Source organism: Colias philodice, chromosome 9 (genome assembly GCF_061535455.1).
Source record: "Colias philodice isolate Cphi_HAF_F1 chromosome 9, ilColPhil1 Martin Lab GWU primary, whole genome shotgun sequence".
Taxonomy (NCBI): domain Eukaryota; kingdom Metazoa; phylum Arthropoda; class Insecta; order Lepidoptera; family Pieridae; genus Colias; species Colias philodice.
This window is the reverse complement of record NC_143094.1, coordinates 4,021,214-4,043,984: the sequence shown is the minus strand read 5'-3', so window position 1 is coordinate 4,043,984 and position 22,771 is coordinate 4,021,214. Positions and strand designations below refer to the sequence as shown.

General features: G+C 32.2%; 4 protein-coding genes across 4 annotated transcripts in view; 2 read left to right on the top strand and 2 right to left on the bottom strand.

The window, feature by feature from the left end:
* Positions 1-19,952, bottom strand: part of Cen (cerebellar degeneration-related protein 2-like) — a 69,837-nt gene extending 49,885 nt beyond the window's left edge. The window contains exon 1 of the mRNA XM_089699028.1: positions 19,576-19,952. Within this exon, the coding sequence (XP_089555154.1) occupies positions 19,576-19,651 (76 nt within the window). The 5' untranslated portion in view covers positions 19,652-19,952. The remainder of the gene's footprint in view (positions 1-19,575) is intronic.
* LOC149485749 (uncharacterized) lies at positions 69-1,376 on the top strand. The gene is made up of 4 exons (XM_089698543.1): positions 69-87; positions 338-596; positions 1,060-1,136; positions 1,246-1,376. The coding sequence occupies exons 1-4, from the start codon at positions 69-71 to the stop codon at positions 1,374-1,376; spliced, it is 486 nt and encodes a 161-aa protein (XP_089554669.1).
* LOC149485748 (serine protease inhibitor dipetalogastin-like) lies at positions 2,076-7,313 on the top strand. Its single transcript, XM_089698542.1, has 7 exons — positions 2,076-2,097; positions 2,494-2,758; positions 5,552-5,646; positions 5,975-5,983; positions 6,570-6,825; positions 6,986-7,062; positions 7,153-7,313. The coding sequence occupies exons 1-7, from the start codon at positions 2,076-2,078 to the stop codon at positions 7,311-7,313; spliced, it is 885 nt and encodes a 294-aa protein (XP_089554668.1).
* Positions 6,152-8,129, bottom strand: LOC149485747 (uncharacterized). The gene is made up of 2 exons (XM_089698715.1): positions 7,982-8,129; positions 6,152-7,762 (listed from the first exon to the last, which is right to left on the bottom strand). The coding sequence occupies exons 1-2, from the start codon at positions 7,992-7,994 to the stop codon at positions 7,326-7,328; spliced, it is 450 nt and encodes a 149-aa protein (XP_089554841.1). The 5' UTR covers positions 7,995-8,129; the 3' UTR covers positions 6,152-7,325.
* Positions 19,953-22,771: the final 2,819 nt, after the last annotated feature.

Here is a 22,771-nt window from a genome sequence, read left to right as displayed (position 1 = left end):
CGTCAAATTAAAATGGCAAATTAAAAAAGAAGCCAGTTAGCTGATTACTCGATAATAATACTTTGAAAATGCTTATGTTGTTAACAGGTAAGTTGAAGAAACTTTTAGGTTTTATTATGATTGATTGTAGATGACTTATAGCTGTTTCTATTATATTTTTAATATAGTTTACCTATGTATATTATAGTTATATACATCCTATACATAATAACGTCTAAGTGCAGGTTTATGGTACCTAAGTACCTAAATACTGTATATTGAATGGTATAATTTTTATAAAATTGCTCCAGATTTTTCCTCCTTTAATTTTCTTACGTAAATAATATAATATAAAATTTTATAAATAAAACAAAAGAGGGTATTTCAGTTTTCAGTGCGGTGATCCTCTTTCCTTGCAATTCTACCACAGCGCTCCGATGCAGACTGGGCAACTATTTTGTGTGTGGAAGCGATGGCTTCACGTATTTCAACATGTGTGATTTTGAATCTGTCAGGTCCATAAGACCTAACCTTTTTATAAGACATGAAGGGAGGTGTGAGCAAAGTGGTCCTACTGAAAGACCAAGAATGTCTAAGGATAACGGGTTACCTAAGAGGTTAATTTTTATTCAGTAATTAAGTCAATATGATTTAATTTGTAAAACAACCAAAATATATTAAATAATAATAATACTCATTCATTTAGTGTTTCGCATTTGATTATACTTAGTGTCTTTTCGTTTCGTATATAATTTATTAATAAAAATCTCTACTCTTTATGTCATTTAACATATATCCTGGTAATCTTCATGTAATACATTATTACATATAACTTATATGTACGCTATTATCTACTTTAAAAATATGCTCATCGTTTATATCTAACAATACAAGCGCAAAAAATAAATATTATATCTGTTTGCAAACATACCTAGTAATTTCGTTTAATATACCTACTTACTATATTATCGTGTAGAGAATAGTAATATTACAATTTTGGAGACCTATAACACACGCTGAACCGATTTATAAAATGTTTGGAAAGTAAATAAAAGTAAAATATTAAAACACATTTCCCAGGGGCTTTAAAGCTAAAAGACATCACTGGAGAAAATCAAAGGGAATAGGAATTTTATCACAGATATTACAGTCACAGAGTAAGTAATAAGGTGAATTAATCTTTCTTTCTTTCTAATATAAGTATAAATATTATACAATTGTTTTAAAAAATTGCTTAATTCATATATTTTTTTTTAATATTTTCAGTAAAACTGAGTGCTTTCAATTTCGAACACAATACTATTAACACCCAAGGAAACAACAACAGATTTGAGATAACCATAAACACGGGATGTGCAAATAATGATGTTAAACGATGTTACGTGATAGATCACTAATAAAAGACTCTTATTTATACCCCTTATTAAAAGAAGAAGAAATCCGCTTATTTGAATATGTATAAATAAATATATTTATTTTACAATTTTTTTTATTTCTGTCCTAAAATAGAATCTTTTTAGTAGGTATTTTAACAACTTTCAATTAATTATCTGCCTTGAATTGTAAACGTTATTATTTATGCCTTTGCTAATTTCTCATCAAATCTTATGGAACTCCGATTTCTAATGAACACATTCATATAGGTAAGTAATTGCACCCGTTACGCAATAATTAAGAATATTAAGAATATCTACATAATATACTTATAAGTACACTGATATTGATATTTTTGTCACATTTTTGGAAACGCAAAGTTTTTCTTCCATTACATAAAAATATGTAAATGTTCAAATAGCACACAGCATACTTTAACCGCATAAGAATGTTAATTATATCGAAGAATTTTATTTTACAGAATATAAATAAAATCTCTCTATATAACAGAAAACAAAAGTATCAACTCTCAAGTCAAGTTTTTTAACATTTTACTATAGGTACATATTATAAGGATAAAAAATTCCACAATATTTGGTGGGAGGTGTGAAAAAAAAATAGTGCTAGTTATAGGTATTATTAAAATTTCACGTTTAACAGTTCAATTAAAATGGTAAATTAAAAAATAATAAGTGATTTTTCATTCCACAAATCATTTGGAAATGTTCACGCAAGTTGTGAGTAGTAAGTAAAAAGTCAAATAAATTCAATTTCTGTCCAATAATTATAGTAATTAGTTATTACTATATTAGTATACTATAGCTGTGCTCCGCGGTTCCACCCGCATTGCTCCGCTCCTGTTGGTCAGCGTGATGATATATAGCCTATAGCCTTCCTCGATAAATGGGCTATCTAACACCGCAACAATTTTTCAAATCGGACCAGTAGTTCCTGAGATTAGCGCGTTCAAACAAACAAACAAACAAACTCTTCAGCTTTATAATATTAGTATAGATTACCTATACATATCGCTTAACTTTATCCTATAATAATATAGTTAAAATCTAATTCTTTTGCTATTCACATATTTCCAGCTTTCCAATTATTAGCCTTAAACTTAGCACTCAAGATATGTTTCAGTTTTCAGCGTTGCAATCATCTTGCGATACAATGCAGATACAGCGGTGCTCATGTGCACATATGGAGAGCACCCTGTATGCGGTAGCGATGGCCTCACCTACACTAACATGTGCGACTTGGACATTGCCCGGTCCTTACGACCAAACCTCACTATGAAACATGTCGGCAGATGCAGAGATCTCTTTCATACGTATGCTAGAAGCAATACATACTTCGACGATGATGACTTTTATGGGGAACGCGACTTTTATGGCTTAACTAGAAGGTTTGTTGTTATCAATTGACAATTACATTTACTTGAGATCAGTAAATTTCGATTGCGTCTGAAAAATAAATGATAAATATTTTTATTTTTATTCTATATACCTAATATGTTTAATTAAGTATATGTAGTTATTTAATTGTTGGGTTTTTTTCCAGACGTCCGTATAAAAGGAAACATTTGAAACAATTCAAGAAAACCATTCTATCGGAGATGATTAATACACAAAGTAACTATTTTACTAATGTTCATACTCAAAATTAAGTATTAATGACTGTTATTATAGAATATTTTATCTTTCAGCAAACATAGGAGCATTTGAATTTTCACACAATAATGTTAATACTCAAGGATGCAATAATCGATTTAAAATAAAGACCGGATGATGGTTTTCAAATGAAATTAAAATAAATTTGAAATATAATAGACCGGGAGATACTGACACAAAATTTCGAGTCATTTGTAACAGGATGGCGGTTCTACAGGGGTCTTAGTACGCAATGACAAAAAGAAAAACGATGGCGTGAACGCTGGTACCGGCGGCTTAGTCGCGTGGGCGTTAGTCGAACTCGTCGGAAAATAGCGAAAGTCAAACGATTTGTAACAGTATGGCACTTATTTTTCCTGTAAGTTTGAGGATCAACAAATATAAATACAAAATTTCAAAGATCTAAGTGTTGGAAATCCTCACTTATATAAATTAATAATAAATTAAGTTTTCAAGTATAACAGCACTTTTTCCCCCTACTAGAAGTATGGCAAATATAATAATGGTCACATTTTATCAAATACTCTCCAAAAATCCAAATGCAATACTGGTACAAAAAGTTTGGCGAAATAAAAATTTTTTGCAGATTTTCGGCGGTATGGCGACCATTTGGAATCGTCCGAAAAGTATGGCATGGCGATTTTCGTAAATGGCTGCACGACGATAGTTACCTGTGCAAAAGTTAGCCTGGTACAAATGGTTGAATGATTGTTTTATTTAAATCAACACATTCGCGTCGGTATGGCGGGCTGTAAGTCACACCGGAAAGTATGGCATGACACTACCGCCTACTACTTTTTTATGGGCTATCGGTAAATTCTAAAATTTTTGTGTTACAAATCGTTTGACTTTCGCTATTTTTCCGACGAGTTCGACAAACGCCCACGCGACTAAGACACCGGTACCAGCGTTCACACCATCATTTTTCTTTTTGTCATTGCGTACTAAGACCCCTGTAGAACCGCCATCCTTGTTACAAATGACTCGAAATTTTGTGTCAGTATCTCCCGGTCTATAATACGCAAATATATTGTCATACATAGAATTCACTGTTTTTCATTTCAATTTGTTATAAGTGGTATTATATTGAAACTGTAGGTAAATATCTCAGTTGGACATCTGCAGTCCAACAACTAATGTTGGCATATTGATAATGAATTTCCCTTAATGTTATGCCTTTCGTAATCCAAAAATCTAAGCAATATAACGAAAGGTAATAAATCTTCTGAAATAGAGCCTACTAACATCTACCTACTTATAGTTTTATATGATCTGTGGTAACACCAATTGAATTAACCAAATCAACTTTGTGCTCAAATCTTTATACCTTTCTATCTATTCCAATATAACATATTATAGTTTTATAAAAAGTCACGAACCCGTATATTATACATATTTATTATTTATATTAATTATCTACGACATACGTTATATTTGTAAAATGCACTATACTCGTAGGGTTTTAACTTTTATTTCATGTCATAAAGCCTAAAATATCTAGTGCTAATCCGCATCGTCGATTCCCTATAGCCTATATTTAATAATTACTTGATATAGTCACATATAGATTAAGTTTTTTTAATCTGCAACGTATGAGAACGTAACTCAATGTTACGGTTAAATTAATTAAAATGTTTAATTAAAAGGAAGATTGAAGGTTTAAATTATGATATTGGTTGATGAAAACCAGTCGACAAAATGATCACAACGTATACGCGTGAGTTAACTTTACAAAATATAGATCAATCAGTAGATATATTAGTACCTATCTAGCGTAGGCTTTATTAACTTTGTCATATAAATAACTAGCTTTCCGCCCGCGGCTTCGCCCGCGTTTTCAAAGAAAAACCCGTTCCCGTAGGATTTCCGGGATAAAACCTATCCTATGTCCTTTCTCGGGTATCAAAATATCTCTATACCAAATTTCATGCAAATTGGTTCAGTAGTTAAGGCGTGATTGAGTAACAGACAGACAGACAGAGTTACTTTCGCATTTATAATATTAGTATGGATTTAAAGTAGACCGTGTCAATACGTCATAAAAAATAATTTATTGAACTTTGTTATTTTAATAATTTTAATGATTACAATACAATATAATACCATAGTTACTTAATGGTTACTTATATTACGAAATATATTTTTTTTTTCAGTATTCATGTTATCAGTTTTCCTGTTACATACATTATATCCTTTACATCACAGTGAAGCTGCAAGAATAACATGCAAATACGGCGAGCAAATACTATGTGGAAGCGATGGCTTTACTTACAATAACATGTGCGACTTGCGAATTGTACAAACCGTTCGACCTAACCTCACTGTGAAACACCTGGGATCATGCAAGGCAAGAAATGGACGCCTCTTAAACACGCTGTTAAAAATCATCGAACTGCAAAATAACATGGTTGAAGATAACGCTCTAAGGAGTAAAAAACATAGGTTTTCCAAGTCAGTAGTGTAACGAAAAGTAAAAAGTTTTTAATTTAGCAACGTTTTACTAATTGATCTCCTTAACTGCATTTTAGGACACCCTATTGTAAAGAGGTCAAGGTGAAATTAAATAAAAGACAAAAAAGTGATTTAACAAGGATGCTTTTATCACAAATGACAAACATTCAGGGTAAGTTATTTCGAAGTCCAGTCGATAAAATCTTGGAGTATTTTATCACTTTAATATCATCAAATCTGAGTTTATGGGCATTTCTTTTCAAAAATTACGTGCTGATTTTTTTATAATTGGAGTAAAGGAAAGGAGATTATAGTGTAGATATATAGAAAATTATAATTCGATTTTTTCTTAGTAAAAACCCTCTGTTCTACCTGCAAAGTTGAGAATGCTCGTTCAGCGTTGGTTACAAAATATTCCATGATAGTATAACCAATTATATAGTCTAACTACTAAATTCATTGTTATATTTCAATTATTTAATGTAACACGTTTATTACAGAAAATATAGGTGCGTTCGAGTTTTCGAATAATACAATAAACACCCAAGGAACTGGCAATTTATTCAAAATAAAAACTGGATAAATTCTATATAAAATCTCATATGAATACGTTTTGTGTTTTATTTATCATCCATTTATCTGCATTAATTTTAAAAGATTAGTCCTGAATCATAATATAATGTATAGGTTATCAAGTTAAAATTGAAAACTATGGAAAGTGAAGTGGCAATATTTGAAAAATATGTACAAATCTAAACTATGTATATATAATAATTAAACTGTGTATGTAGGTATGTATGGTGTCAATAAAAGTAACAAAGCCAATAAAGGCGTAATTAATTTCAATTATCTAGTGTGTAATGGAAGTTTAATTTCGTTGCAATCAAATTTACACATTGCGCTGTGAAATTATGATTAATTGCACTTTGCCTTATTCAATTCGTCTGATTTTCCATAAATCAAATTGAACTATACATTCAATAGCACAATGCTTTTAAAAGTGAAGAGTGAGTACACAATTTAATAATCATAGAAGAACTTTCTAATAAGTAAGATAATTAATAAATGAAAAATATACATCTTTTTTCATTGCAGTTATAGTGATTTTCGCATTTTTTCCATGTCTCAAAGCGCAAGTTTTAAAATGCATTTACGGTGACCGGATCGTGTGTGGAAGTGACGGATTCACATATTTTAATTTATGTGACTTAGAAATTGTTAGGACTGTCCATCCAAATCTGCATATCAGACATAATGGACCTTGTAATGAAGTCAAGACTCTGGACAGAAAAATTGAGATTATTTCAGCTCGTGATGACGTCGCTCCACTGCGCAGGAACAGAAATTCAAAGTAACGTATTTAATTTCTTACAAGTTAAAGAATTTTGATACAAGTAATTCTTGTAATAATTATTAGAATTTACCTTCATCCATGTTCAAATTATTCGCAATGAAGGTGTTTGAAAAAGACAGCCACAAATAAATTTAAAAACTTTTTTTTTCATTAACAGAAAACCACACCACCACCACCACACTGCTCGTGACGATTTTATATTTAATAATATAATGTCGCAGATGTCCAAGATAAGTAAGGCATACTAAAATTATAAATTTTAATTGAGAAATTATGACATGATGAGTTGCATTTAAATTTAATATATTTTTTTACATTTTACAGCAAAATTGAATGCTTTCCAAATGACTGATAATGCTGTAAGCACACAGGGCGAAAATAATCTATTTGAGATTGATTTCGGATCAAACGATTCAAGTCTTCGCAGAAGAATGGGACGTAAATTCAAACAGAGGAAATCAAAAATCGTTGAAAAGCAAAGTTAAAATAATATTGGTTTATTTGGACAAAGCGCACAACTTTTGTTTTTCTTCTCTTTCATCTTGTTCAAAATTAAAAGTGTCGTCATAGTAATTGAACTGAAATAATTTTGTTCGATGTTTATTTTCAGATTTAGCTCTATTCACACATTTCCCATTGTACATATAGTGCAGGTTTTTAACAGTATTTCTATTATAGTCCAAGTGGCACAAATTATTATATGTTCGTTCGTTACTTCCACAAACAGGAGCATATATTTGGCAGATTCTCTTACATTTGCCTCTATGTACTACTTTTAGACTTGGGTTCCTTTTCTGTGCGATCCAGAAATGTTTCCTAGATGCAAACGTTTCGAAATTGGACGCACACAGAGGGCTATGTATGTAATTGTAGTTAGGTCTTGGTAACACATCACCACGTGTAAATAATGCTAGAGCTGCAGTTAACCAGATAGCTGAAACAATTGAAGAAAATTGACACATAAACATTATCCTTCATGCATGATGCAACAGCTAATTTTACGAATCAAATCAATAATAATTAGTATGTACCTAGGACACATTCAAATGCGTCATATTATTTTCTTAACAAGAGAAGAAACGTCAACCTAACCAAAGGTCCCTAATTTCTATACGAAAAATAAATTTAATATTTTTAAAGCTACAAAACTTACCAGTAAGAAACATGTCCAATCAAATGTACGTTACATTAGCACAAAATACGACTGACTTTGTATGGAGTCTAAATACCAATTCACATTACATTCAATGTTGCGTTTTAATGGAAAATTTTATTGGCTTATCATTTAAGGCAATCGGCTATAATTAGTCCCAGCATTATCGACTCTTTATTAGGTAATATACCTAGATTTCTAAGATATTTGATGTTATGAATGGCTTGAATGCTATTTTAATTACCTGTACAATTTATTTTGCCATCAATCATAACTTTGAACAACTCGAAATTAATGAGGAAAGAAACATAAAATGAATAGATAGTCGATACCCATTCTAACTGAACTAACATTTCTTATAATATTTATAAATTTCAATCAGATAATAATTGAGTAGTTACCTATTCATAAGGAAGTGAGATACACAATAAACAGGTCAGTTTTGACAATGTCTATAGGCACTGCCTTTTTTGTATCGGAATAATTGCTGGCTATGTAGGTTGTGACTTGTGTATGGTTACGTACTAGAACTGAGGCGTTAGAAAACATCGAGATAAATATCTCGTTGCAACAACAGAGAATACTTACAAAATGACGCCCACGCAGATGATCTTACCGGTGTTTTAGTTAGAGTCCGTTTTAAAATTTGTGTTATGTAACATGTTTCTATTTATTTGTTATTATTTCGGTACAAAAGAAGAAGGTACATACCCGTATATATTATATTGGATTTTGGAGTAGCGTAGTTATTTAAGAGTATATTGAATAGATTAAATTTAAGTGCAAGCGGTTAAATTATGCATTTTAGATTTAACACTGCAACGGAGGCTTTATGTACCCTAGCGGCTAGTCTGTTTATTAAACCAACTGTAATATAAATAAACATCATTAAGTACCACTATTAAGTACTTGCTTACATATTTTTATGATGTTGTGGTGGTGTGTGCAAGCTTACATTCACAGATAATATAATACTATTACAGCGTTGCTATAACGTTATTGCAATTTAATATACCTTACTAAATAATTTTCTATTCCAAGAAGATACCATTACCCTCTTCTAGGCTTCTTGTGAACTACATAGGTATACTAGGTATTCAGGAATGTCAAATAACTGCTGTCGGCGATTGCATGATCTTAACGTTTTACTTGAAACCAATTGATAATCTCTACAAGTGCTACATTCAAATAACAATCATGCAATATCGCAGTAACAAATAACAATACGGCGCTATCTTGATAATTCTTGATTGAGCTTTTGTTCAAGCCTGATCGTTCCTTCCTTCCTTTATACGGTTGAATAGATATGTAATATGAATAACGTAATAGTAAGCCGATTAACTGTTTGAACTTTATATGGACTGGTATGTCAAATTGATATTGCGAAAACATAAATGATTATGCTACACTTAAATATTACATGTATCATGTGGCACTATTTGCATAATATAATATATTAATATCAACTTATAGGAACTTAATATGAGAAACAATTTATACATCCTACGCAACATGCGTAATAGGATGTAAACATAATAGATTTTATCTCATAAAGTATATGATAATTTCGTTAGATGTTGCGGTTTCGTTTAATAAATGTTTAACTGTCACTTTCGATACAAATATCGCCAGTTGTAACCTGTCAACTTGAATGTCCATGATAAACAGACATTGGCAAATGGCATTTGGCACATTCTCTTGATGCTCGGAAGTTATAATTTTGGGTACTACTATAGTATTTATTATGTTTGTGAATTATGTATGAGCTTAAACAAAATTTCTATTACTTTTCGCAAATATATGTATTTGCGAAAAGTACACTAGTTTTCCTGTCTAGTTTTTAAATATTATGAAAGATTCAATTTATCCAACGCTTTCTTTGGAAATCGAATATTGAAATGTAGGCAATGTTGGGATTTTTTTAATGCATAACGGGTTCGAAATTAAAATCTATCTAATCAATTTGGTTACTTTAACAGTTAACTAAATACCCTGTGATTCTAAAATATTTATTATGTACATCATATAATAGCAAATAATATTTAATAAAGTCTCTCCAACGCATCAATTCGATACACTCTATTTATATCTAGCTTTTTAAAACAATAAAAACCAATTGCATACATTCAAGGACAGGAGCTAGGTACTTATTTAGTACTCAATTGTAGGTAATTATTGAAGAGCACAATATTATTAACCAGTCTGTTGTTCTGTCACTAAAATAACCGCCATACATTACCCTTATTCAAGATAAACAAGGCTAACTATGCACTTTGCTTATCTCAGAAACCTACACTTAAAGACACCTCTTATATCAGCGTAGTGTACGACCTATTGTTTCTAAAGTGGCTATATTGCTGACAGGCTGAAAGCTTTGATGCATAGTTTCTTCTATTATTTGTAGCCAAGGGGATTTAGTACGCTGAATATGAGGTATATTACGTAAGAGCGGGGGCACACGATGCGTTGCGGCGCCGCACCGCAAAGATTTCACCGTGTCAGTGGGCACACGAGCGGTGCGGCGCCGTAACGTTTTTATGTCGCAGCGGCGTCGTAGCAGCGTTGCACAGCGTGTCCTTCCTTGTGATGCAAAACAACTGAGCGGTGCCGCTCCGACGTCGCACCGCATTCACCCCTCCCCGCCTCGTCTTGGTGGTTACAAGTCCGGTGCGGCGCCGGAGCGCATCGTGTGACATGCCACAGATATTTCTATGTAAGACGACGCAGCGACACCGCTCCGGCGCCGCACCGCCGCCGCAACGCATCGTGTGCCCCCGCCCTAACTGTTACTTATTGAACTATAACTTAGCTCGAGATATCATGATGTCATAGAAATTAAATCATCCACATAGAGCGAGCAGATTCGCGCGGAAAATGCTTCGTAAGGCTTCTGGCTCTGTGTAAATCCGCCTCTTCTATATTTTGTCGTTTTCAAAGACTGGAAAAACCAATTTAAATAAATACAGTTCATGTTAGGGTTTTAAAACTTATGGGTTAACAAGAACCGGTTGTTTAAACCGTTTGAATTTCAGAGTTCAAAGTGGTAACCGGCCATCGCATCTGTCATAGACAAAGTGGGTCGCTAAGATATTTCGTTATTCGTATATTTTCAAGTCATACACATACAGGTATTATATTTAATTTTATTTTACTTTCTATAAAACTGCAGTTTTCACTAATGGATGTGATTAATGGGTAAGAAGAACGATCATCCGGTGATTCTATGTTGACAAGATGGCGGTGAATTGTAAAGAATACTTGAAGTCCGGTTCACAACTTGTTTAGCATTCTATGACCATGAATAAGAATGACAGCATAGTTTAATTAATATGGGATTTGTCACAGTAATAAAGATAGTCAGTGTACATACAAAAGGACCATATTTTGTCGCGGCAAGAGGCCATACATCTTTGTAGGAAGAAGTAATAAATCTATCGAAAATTCACTAACTCTTCCTGAATAAAACAGATGATCCCTTGTTCCTACGAATTCTTTTTAACAGTATAAATAATTTCATCTACTATATTATGTAGATTGTAGACACGTGATAAAATATGCGCACTGCTAGCTAACGCCGCTGCAGCTGATCTTATGGAAATATTCAATTACCTACATCTAAAGTTTGTTTTTACATACATAGTATTTGCCTCGGTTTCATTTCGTATGTGAACTAACGGATTACAATTAAGTAATGTATGTTTTCTCAAGACCTTTTTTAATAACAATATCGTTATCAGATTTTCTCAGAAGGGCAAAAATTATTGTTGAACAGGCCAAGTGGCTTAAAATGTATCTCAATGTAGTGTTTATAATTTGTGATCTACTAAGGTCATCTTCGTATTATTTATCAATAATTAGATTATTTAGGGTAGGAGAATAAACTATAGATATATTTATTTACGCAAAAACATTAAAGAAGCGTTACTGTTCGAGTCCGGGAAGGCAGAAATTAATATGTAATATGCATTGCACATCCATTTACTACACGGTATATTAAACTAAATTACTACAAAAATCACTCAATAATCTAACTAGGTAATTAACATAAAAGTAATTACCTATTGAAGCAACGCTTATTAAACAATGCAAGTGAACATCACCAATATAATATTATCACTGCTCATTTAGTCATTTAGTAACTATTTGCTGAGAGAAATGTTAAAATTTCAAATTTTTGCCAAGGTCCGTTTAAGGTTAAGTTAAGGCTCTATAAACATCTTTGCTTAACTTTTACGCCTTTCTCAATGAACGGTGAGAACATTAAACAAAGAATAAAAATTATGCTCATAATATAATTAAACACCCACACCTTAACCACTAAACAATGCAGATCAGTACAGTTCGTTGACACTGCACTCGCCATTTCTCATATGGATACGGTTGATGGCCCACGCTCCCGGTTTACTCCCATGACACACAGGATCGTATTGCAGCATCCTAATATCCTGTGCAGATTTACTACGCGTAACAATTAAAGAGATTGCAGTGGGAATCATTTGCACCAGACCGTCAAAGTTTGTCCTAAACATGAAAGGAATAAAAGTTAATAATTTTCTGAAATACATGTAATTTTATAAACATACTTTACGATCTCTTTTCTATTCTAATTTATTCGGAACTATCCGCGCCAAAATGAATTAATTGATTTTTTTTTTTGCCTTTTTAGGTTTCAGGGCTAAGGACGACTCTCATAAAGGCTAGTGCAAACGCAAAACTGAATGACTGAAAGAACTTGAATTAAAGCTTCATGATCTTATTACCTACTTATAATGCAAATGGTAATTGCTCAAACAGTTGTAAGCGTATCTTTAAATATCGTGTCCAAAAATGCAATTAAATTATATCAGAGCAAACGTGAACACTATGATTCACGCAGAAGATTCACGTTTACTTGCGAAATCATACAAAATATTGTTCGATCGTGATGTCTGTGCATTATAATTCATATTCTTGCATATTTCGCTCCATCGAGCTGGAATTATCGTTAGAGTTCAGTAAAACCTCTTTAATTTATTTAATGTCTACAGTCTAATCGAGAAAATCATTAAAAGCATAGATGATTAATATATCGTTAACTCGTTAGCGTTTTTAGTCACACCCACACGTAACAACTAATAAAAATTTAAACTATAAAATCATAAAAACGAAGTTATAGGGAATCAAAATGTATGAGACGTTCACGCAGTCGCCAGGTCGCACGTGAAACATGGCTAGTGTTTGTTCAAATAATATTTCGTGAGATAAGTCAGACACGTTTTAAAATTCAATTCCACCTGTAATAGTATTTACTCAAATGACTTCATTGCGTGTAACTACCAGTACCTACACACGATAGCAATACATTGAGTACTATGTTTACGCGTATTGTCGTTATTTACAAACCAGTCCGTCGTGTTATCTATTTCACTTCCTCGCTTGACTCGTCTCAGCATCCAGAACACGTCCGGTCAACGTCCTTCTTAAGTGTTACATGAATATTAATATAAGTGCAATATTTTATGCTTGTCTCGGTACCTGCGTTGATAATATGTATAATTTTATCAGGAAAATAGGAGGTAGATCTTGCAACGCGTGCGGGTAGTTTCAGTAATCGGTTGGAAAAGTGGGGTGCCATGTTTGAATTGTCGAATACAATATTTGTTGTCATGAAATAAATCAATCCTTGTTTAGAAAGAAAAAATACTTAATATTAAAATTGATAAACGCTACCGGACGTTATCATTGTTCACAATTCATTAAATAAAAATAATCAAACCATGTATGAGGAAAATTCAAAATTTTGAACAATATTCACAATGTCCACACCATGACGAATAAAAATAAATAAACTTAATTTTTTAAATACACAGAAAGTATCGAATTCAATACTCAAAGCCACGCTCTTGAAATTCTCGAATGCACAAAAGTCAAATATTGCAAAATAAAATATCAAATTCCAGTTATTTACGTAACATAATATAGCTATTCGAGTGTGAAGAAACAAAACATAGAATTCAGCGATGCATGAAGCCGAGTCAGATCTGTTCATTAAATATTAAAAAACGAGAAACTCTGTACATCTATATCCACTTACACAAGCACCACATAAATATTAAGGTAATTTATTGCTTATATAATTCTTCTTAGATTTAAAACTTAAATAAAATATACGTATAATACACATTCCACATATTCATTCTGAATATTCTGATCTCTACTCGACACTGCCCATAAATATTTATTCTTTATTAACTGGGATCACACTCGTGACTTCCTGGTTTTATCGGTAGTGCGTTAACTACTAGATAGTTGATATTAGACCCAACAACATCTAGATATGTGACTTTAATATAATATTGTACTGCCCTGATAATCCAGCAGCGACTAACAATTGCTCGCTAATAAATATCGGGTTTATCGCCCAAGCAGTTGTCCAAATTACTTGCAATTCTGTCCTTAAAAGCTCATTTCTCGTGAGATAACATCAAAACAGCTTGAAACTAACAGTGTAACACACGCGACGATATAACGGAATTTGTCCAAGGAGAACGGTTAAGAGTCTATTGCATTCCTATTTAATTAGGCTTATCAAAGTACTCGTAAGGGGAAATATGCAAATCTCACACTTAATCTCTAGAACCGTTCATATTGGGGCGGTGTCTCGCTGCAAATTACATGTAGGTAGAGTTGCAAGAAGCCGAAGCCACTCTGTCACTCACAACCAGGAAACGTAACCCCTTGGAAGCGATGTGAAAACAGTCATTAGAGACAAGGTACGTTTTATTCATGTGTAATGCATGTCCGAGCTGTGAACCCTGCTATGTGCGTCATTATCTAGACATGAGAATATATGGAAATTGTGTTTGTAAATACATGTCTCGGAGATTCAGCGTTGTTATTACCATGTATCTGGTTTGACACTGTGAGGGAGGGCTTCTGCTGACGCTTGATGCTAAAGTAACCATAGGGACAAAACTTACCTAATAACACCATCAAGATTACATATCTATACTTTCAACTTGAACGCTTAGACATTATTAAATTTAAATATCAATTGTTATCTTCTGAATTACCTCTACAAGTGGAAAAGTGACTACTTTTTCAAGTTATTCATTTCGAACAGTTAAATGTGACTGTGTTACTTTACAGTTTACGTTAAAGTATGCCAAATGGTTCATCAATGGACTGCATGGGTGTTACGGAGGTCGAGAATTCGGATGCTTTAACGGTTGTTTGCTATACTCAGTCTAATTGGTATTCTGGTGACACACTGCGTCCCTTTCAGCTTCACGATGACATAGACTACATGCCTGTCGAATACTTAGAATGCCTATTAACCTGATTGTTGTTGGAACTTTGGAGTTTGGGCAGTTAACATGGACAATGGTCATGCCGGATTACAGATATCATCTATGTACTTATTAAGTAGTTTTGATGATTTTAAGATAATTGCAAATTAACTATTCCTTCATCAAGGGTGATAAAAACATTGTTAAGTAGTTTTGTTAAATGCAAAATTTAATGAATGTTATTGAAAAATCGAAATATCATAATTTTTGCAGTTCTTTTGGAACCTAAAAATTTGTTACATACATACTTCATTTGTTTTGTTTATTAGCAGGTAGCTAATGTATTCATATTTTCAATTTATGTCCCTATAAGCAAATATAAATATGAAATAATACAGTGACATCACCGTTAACCGCTATGCCTCAAGACTCAACATTCAAGTGAAGGATGGAGTCACCAAGGAATATATAATGTATATTGTTGAGTTAGTCAATTGTGGCTTCAAATATTTGTATAAGTCTATACGCATTTAAGTTCTGCACGATGAAACTTATTAGGTACTACAATTAAGAAGTTTTGTGCTGATAAAATCTTAAAGACAATTTAGTAATTTAGTAAGATGATCCAGTTAATTACAATATTCATGATTACAACAGTGACACCATATTTAAATTGCACGTTACCAAGTAGGTCGTTCTCATTCATAAGTTTCAAAACACTGGATTAAGCGTGCACCTACAGCGTGGAATGTCGTTTGTAACAAATGTACTTGGGGCAACTTTTAAACTCAGCATGACATTGATGTTTTACTGAACTAGCTTTACTTGTAACTTAACTTGCTGAGATAACGGAGCTTTTAAAATGGTCACAACATAAATACATTAGACAAAAATTTCTACAACAAACTTTTACATAGGTGCACAACTCACAAGTAAATTTTTAATTTGAAAGCTCCTCTCTTTTTAATTAATGTCAGGAAAATATTGTTAAATTGTTTTTAAAAGCTCATCTCACTGTTTCACCAAATAATTTAAAGTAATATGAAATTATTTCAGAACTATATAGGTAATCATTTTTCATGACCATTGGTAAACTATTCCTACTTTTAAATGCACCAAGCTAAGACGCAAAACTCGAAGCTTTGACCTAAATAGCACCATAGTCTATGAAGAGGTGAAAGCCTGATTGCTCTTCTCGTAGATGAAGATATAAGATACGAAAAAATCTAGCAAAACATTAATTGGAAAAAAAAACTGTTTCGAAGCTCTGAATCTCGTATCCTGAAACATTTTTTGAAACGAAACAGACAGGAAAAATATGGATAAGTACATAATCCATTTTCTTTTGCCAAATTAAACAAATATTTCTAATGATTTTACATGTAAATAATTCAATAATAACATTTATAATGAATTAAAAACATTCATCGCCAATCTCCACCTACTAACAACTTAACAACTAACAAGGTCGTCACTATTTTCTAAGACGCTATGCAATGTTTGTAATTTAGCGTGTCCTAAGTGGCGTATTCGAAGCGTGAAGCGAGTGTGATTTCTTGATATATACAGAGTAAATAGTAAATACATACTATATTAGAACATACTTTATTCACGTTCTTAGGGTCAATAACATAACACCAATTTAACAAAAATCGTGAAATAACCGTGTGAACAATTATAGGCCTCAATTACTAAACGAAATACTATCAAATGACGCCGTCTCTAATTGAGTCGGATTTTAAATTTTTGAAATAGAAACGAGAGCTATCACGCCTTTCTTCATTATGTAAGAAATGGAGGAAAATTACTCACATGTGAGAGATATAATTAAATGTTAAGTGGTTTTTAATACTTTCCATTGAAACTTTAATGATATTGTTAAGCCAAAAAAGTTAAAAAAGTGTTTCCGATTTAAATACATCTTATTTCTTTAAATTAGGTATATAAAAAAATATTACTGTAGGTATTGATGTCATGAAAGTACTTTTGTATAATTATATATTTTCATAAGTATTTGCTTTATACATAATTCGGAAACAATTACTGCCTACTTTAAATTATACTTTATAATACAATTTCAAACAATTTATTTAAATGTGACAAAAGGAATGTAAATATTGCATACATACAAAAATGTCTTCGTCTGGCTATTACGTACATAACTATAGCATCACGTAACCAATAATATTCTATTATCGTAGAATTTCTTTTCGAAGAAAGTTGGGAAATGCATGTGTCAATTGTTTATCTAATAAACTTCTTTTTTTAATTTATGTCAATTCGTTATTATATACCTACCATCCATAAATTATTATTAACGGACTTATTATTTATAGACACATTAAAATAATTTAGATTCAATTTAACATGCGGAAAAAATAGGTAACACTTACATTTTTAAATAAACCTTTATATAAAATTACATATTAAATTATGTATAAGGACTAAGGTTACTCAGTATTGCGCAGAATTGGCACTTATCATAAAAACCATCGATAAAAACTTTCATACTTATAACTTGTAAGTACTCATATTACTTACAATATCAATAATTTTATACGTAGTATAATATATTGCTTACACATATAAATCATTTTGTACATATATTTTTACGGGACATTAAAATTGATAGCGTTCTCAATTCGACCCGTATAATTCAACGATTGGGCATAACCTGGATGTGCCTTGATTGGTTCCAATTTAAATAGCATACCGATACAGATTAAAAAATAGTTTTTCTTTAATATTTTATGGATACCACTTTAATCTCAGAGCAATAATTTTATTCCTCTGAGACTTTAATGTTAAATCTTAAATCAAGTAGATGAGTGTAGGATGATTTTTATCGATTTCTTTATACTTCTCTAGTTAATGCCATATAATTTATAATTGCCATTCTATTTTCTTATTTGGTATAGAGGTTTTTTCCCACTGAATTAGACACCTTGACCCAAACATACGTTAAAAGAAGCGTCGTCTAACTGTGCTTGCAACACACCGATCACATTCTACTGACAACTATTCAACTGTTCTTTCAAACAAAAAGATTGCATTTAATTCGATTCTTCAGTTAATATGCCGTTATGGTATACCTTCCTGTAAATGTATAAAGCTTCAGCTCTGGACTTGGTTCGTATGGTACCTCGATAATAAATTATTCTATGAAATATATGTTACATATAATACACGAAGAATCCATCATGTCATAAAATTGAATGAATAGAAAATTTCGGGCAGGTCTTCATTAGGTGTTAATCAGTTGCTGTTATAAAAAAATGACCAACAAAACACATCTAAAATTCAAAGATTGAAAGGCAAAGAAAACAAGGATTCTAACCAATAGATTATTGAATGAAAAAAGTAATAATTTATTGAAGTAAATTTTTTTTTTCATTAAATATGAGATACTTTTATCTGAATTGAGGACACCGGCCTAACTTAGCTTACGAACCATTGAAACGTAGAAATCCAAACAAAAACATTGGTATTTTATACTAAAAAAATTGAAAAAAATACATGGTTATTAATGACTAAATTACTTAACATAGACAAAAAATTTTCAACAAAATTTAAAAAATTAATTAGTCAAAATTTAGAAATTTCATAGTACATATTTTACATTGTTAATTCATTTGGGGCATAAAAGTGAAAAGTCCATTTTATCGAAACTAGTGAATAATTTGAATACATTATTTACACACACGAGTGATGAATGTACCTAATAAGTGAAATTATTGATTCCAAAAATTTAAATTTTAAATGAAATTTTTAATGATTTGGCTATGGGCGTCATTTAATCAGTATGTGAATAGAAATTGTATTTTATATAACATAGATACATCATTAACATACACACTTTAATTAATTTTATACCTACGCATCTGTTCTTAGCGGTATTTGCGGGTAGTTTAAACAATTCAATATTTCAATCATTGCCGATACTTTGATTGACAAGATCTCGGTTCGTTATTTATCGTTGTATATATGTTATTCAACTTATTTACCTTTATATTTCTAGCACTAGTAAGGAAATAATTATAATTAGCTTATAGCCTCTGCGGAAGTATGCGGCTAAGCATGGTATGTGTGAAAAGCAATCTAATCAGTTGAACACTTTCGTGTTGAAATTAAGATTGTGTTCGAGTAACTTCGCTCTAATAATCATATGATATATTGTGATGAAAGAGTAAATAATGAAGACGCATCGTGAAATTACGGGTATCTTGTAAATATTAATCATGATAAAATTCAAATTAACTGCTAAAAGTTGAACAAAAAAAATTGGCTCCGGTAATCGCTTATCATACGGAATGCAAGGTCACTAACCTGAAGCTGTCCAGCATTCAGGACACTCTTGACACAGCGTCGACCAGTCGAAGGCGAGGTCCTCGAAACTAGCCATGTCTATGGCTACAAAAAGTTATTCCACAATTAACATGCTACAGCACACGTTCACTTTAATCGACACTAGGGAACATCGAACGTCCTTACGAAATATTCACTTCTTGGAGTTAAGTCATAAGAGTTCGCCGCAGGTGTTTTCGCGGCGTACTATGGCCGCGACACAAAGCATATAGTCAATGCGCACGCGCACGCACATAAGCGGCCGGCTGAGCACTGCGCCGTGCGCCGCGCGGTAAGCTCGCGGCTAGCCGAGCGCCAAGCATTCGGGATGTGTCGCCTCAAACCTGTTCTACGGACTCCCGCGAACCATTCGCTTCAACTCTTTCGATTTCAATGAACCGTTAACGTTCTTTCTACGGGCGTGTCCTATCGACACATCACGTAATCTGACCGCATCTGCGATCCGTCATCAGTTACGAGTCTCGATTATAAAACAAATCGATAAATTATTCACATATAAAACATCACGATTTAACTTTAAACTTTACTTTCGTAGTTGAGATTATAAGATTTGCCTTGGAAATGAATTCGCTGCACGTACCTATAATGGCAGTTACAACTTACAAGTGACCGTCCGTCCTTATGCGAACCCACGCACTTTTCAAGTTCAAATGACCCATTCGTGCCTTATAAAACTGTTCATAATTTTCTAATAAACAATAAAACCAAATTCAATGGAATTTGATTTGAGATATTTCACAAACTGTTGTCGTAGGAAGCCGATAGCCGCTTATCAATAATATTAATTAACTAAAAGACAGAGTCTATCAAAGTTCTTACTAAGTGAAGCTAAAAATATCATAAGTTTCTTACTTCTTAGTATATAAATCTATTATATTAATTAACTATCTCTTTAGACAGAGTCTATCAAAGTTCTCACTAAGTGAAGCTAAAAATATCTCAAGTTTCTTAGTATAAATTGGCTATAAAATTGTGTATCCACAACATTATTTATGTAGAAAGATAAAAAAATTAACGACAGATTTGAACATCTTCAATTTAGGAAATCTTGTAAAATTTTAATTTGTTATTTAAATTTCGAATGATATCAATTTTAGAAGAATTTCCAAGATCTAGGTGCTTGTGCTCATAGAATGCGGAAAGTCTGCAAATGCCACGAGACTGCATTACGCACCTCAAATGGCAACTTGCAAAGTTACTTTCCGGACTAATAAAGTAAAGTGTTACAACTACAAGTACTACATATTCTATTAAATTATGTGTATTACAAATATTCTTTTAATTAGCGAATCTCAGAGAGAAATTTACGACGTTCGCAACGTAGTTCATCTTACAAGCGAACAAATTTTCTCCAAAAATACACACATAATAACAAAAGAAATCGCGTCTACAGTATTCACAAAATGTTTAATTATGAATTAGAATACGTCTTCTATGTAAATGCTTACTCAATTTTATTTCATAGCATGACATTAATTACTAAGAGCTCGTTGCTTGATCATTGCCAAAGCAGAAAGCGGTAAGTGAGCGTTATATTTATTCATAGAGGTAATGTAAAAGCGTTTTTATTCTTGATGGTTTTTTATTTGTATTAATTGAAATAATATAAACCTTTTGTGACAAAACGTAAGAACTAAGAAGAGAAAGTGAGGAATTACGTACATATTTAAATATGTAACTAATTATTGTAGCAATGCCCTTGAACTACGGTAACACATGGGTAACTGCGTTAAGAGTAACGCAATCGGTATACTGCACAACTAGAGCTATTGAATTTTAATGAACATTATCATAATAATAAATCATAGTAAACATATTCCAGCAGATATAATAAATAATGCAGTATATGGATACTTAATTTTTTATCTTTTACGTGTGCTAATTATTGATTACCGATCATAGGTGGTGTAAATAATTAGTCATAGCAGAATTTAATAATGATGTCAATACTGTAACTGCCGATAATTAAATCAGTATATCGTTTACCAAAAACACTGATAATGCTGCATCAACATACAAACTCACATATTACATAACGGGAAATTACTATAACACCTATAGCAATTTGCAATAATTACAATGAAAACTTCATAGTCTATCCAACAAATATCAATTTTTATCTAACATAGAAACACTTTATTCATAGCGTTACTAATTGTTGAATTAAAATTCTTATCTCGATATTAATTAATTATTTTTTGTCTATAAAAGATCATCACGAATCATGGCAATGTCATATTTATGAAAGTAGTTTCTAGCTGCGTGCTAAATACTTGCGGTGAAAAAGGTTGAAAACATCCTACGGAAACATTACTTTTCCAGAATTAAATTACCCTGTGTATAAGCTGGGAAATAAGCCTCTTCTTATGAAATTTCACAAGGCGGATCCACACAGAGCGAGCAGCTTCGCGAAGCAATTAGGTACTGCGCGAAGCAGCTTCGTCAGTCTGGACGTGGTTTAGCCGAGGAACATGACGGCAAGGCACGGTACGCATTTTAGCCGTCGGTATTTAGTTGCCTCGCGAGGCTGCTCGCTCTGTGTTCATTTTCGCTTTGTTCGGAGTGACAATTAAAACTTATATTGTTAGTCGTTTATAAATGCCTGTTACAAATGTTGTCGCTTTTATAAATTAACTTGAAAGATAAACAGAACACTCTCATAAAGGTCGCGACAATCTTTACCGTAACTAATAATGTCTATAATTATATAGTGTAAACTAACAATAGTAATTACTCCATTCTTACTTCTTCATTTTGAATGATAATGCAATACATGGGTATAATAATCAGTAAACAGTGTCAAATGTTATGCTACATTATTTGAATATCAAATTAATTTTTATTTTCTTATCTTAATCTGAATGAATATGAAATGTAATGGTGTACAAAAGCGCTGTACACATAACATTTGCATAATTCTAGTCAACTCTCAACAAATTATAATGTAATTAGACTAAATACATTTAATGGTCTTCGCCTTACTGGATCGTTTAACACAAAAGATGGCCATTTAATTCCATATTTCACAATCTTCTAATAAAGAACTATAAATAATCCACACATCGTCTAGACGGTCGAACATTGAACTAAATTATGCAGTATTGTATTCCCTTGCGTGTGTTAATATCAGTTGTTTTGTAATATGCGGTAACCGCTA

Excerpts from the sequence above, each read along its gene's own strand:
- LOC149485749 (XM_089698543.1), top strand. Across the intron at positions 597-1,059 it reads GATAACGGGTTACCTAAGAG|GGGCTTTAAAGCTAAAAGAC; the intron begins GTTAATTTTTAT and ends CACATTTCCCAG. Across the intron at positions 1,137-1,245 it reads ACAGATATTACAGTCACAGA|TAAAACTGAGTGCTTTCAAT; the intron begins GTAAGTAATAAG and ends TAATATTTTCAG.
- LOC149485748 (XM_089698542.1), top strand. The coding sequence starts at position 2,076 with ATGTTCACGCAAGTTGTGAGTA. Across the intron at positions 2,098-2,493 it reads GTTCACGCAAGTTGTGAGTA|TTTTCAGCGTTGCAATCATC; the intron begins GTAAGTAAAAAG and ends GATATGTTTCAG. Across the intron at positions 2,759-5,551 it reads TTTTATGGCTTAACTAGAAG|GACACCCTATTGTAAAGAGG; the intron begins GTTTGTTGTTAT and ends ACTGCATTTTAG.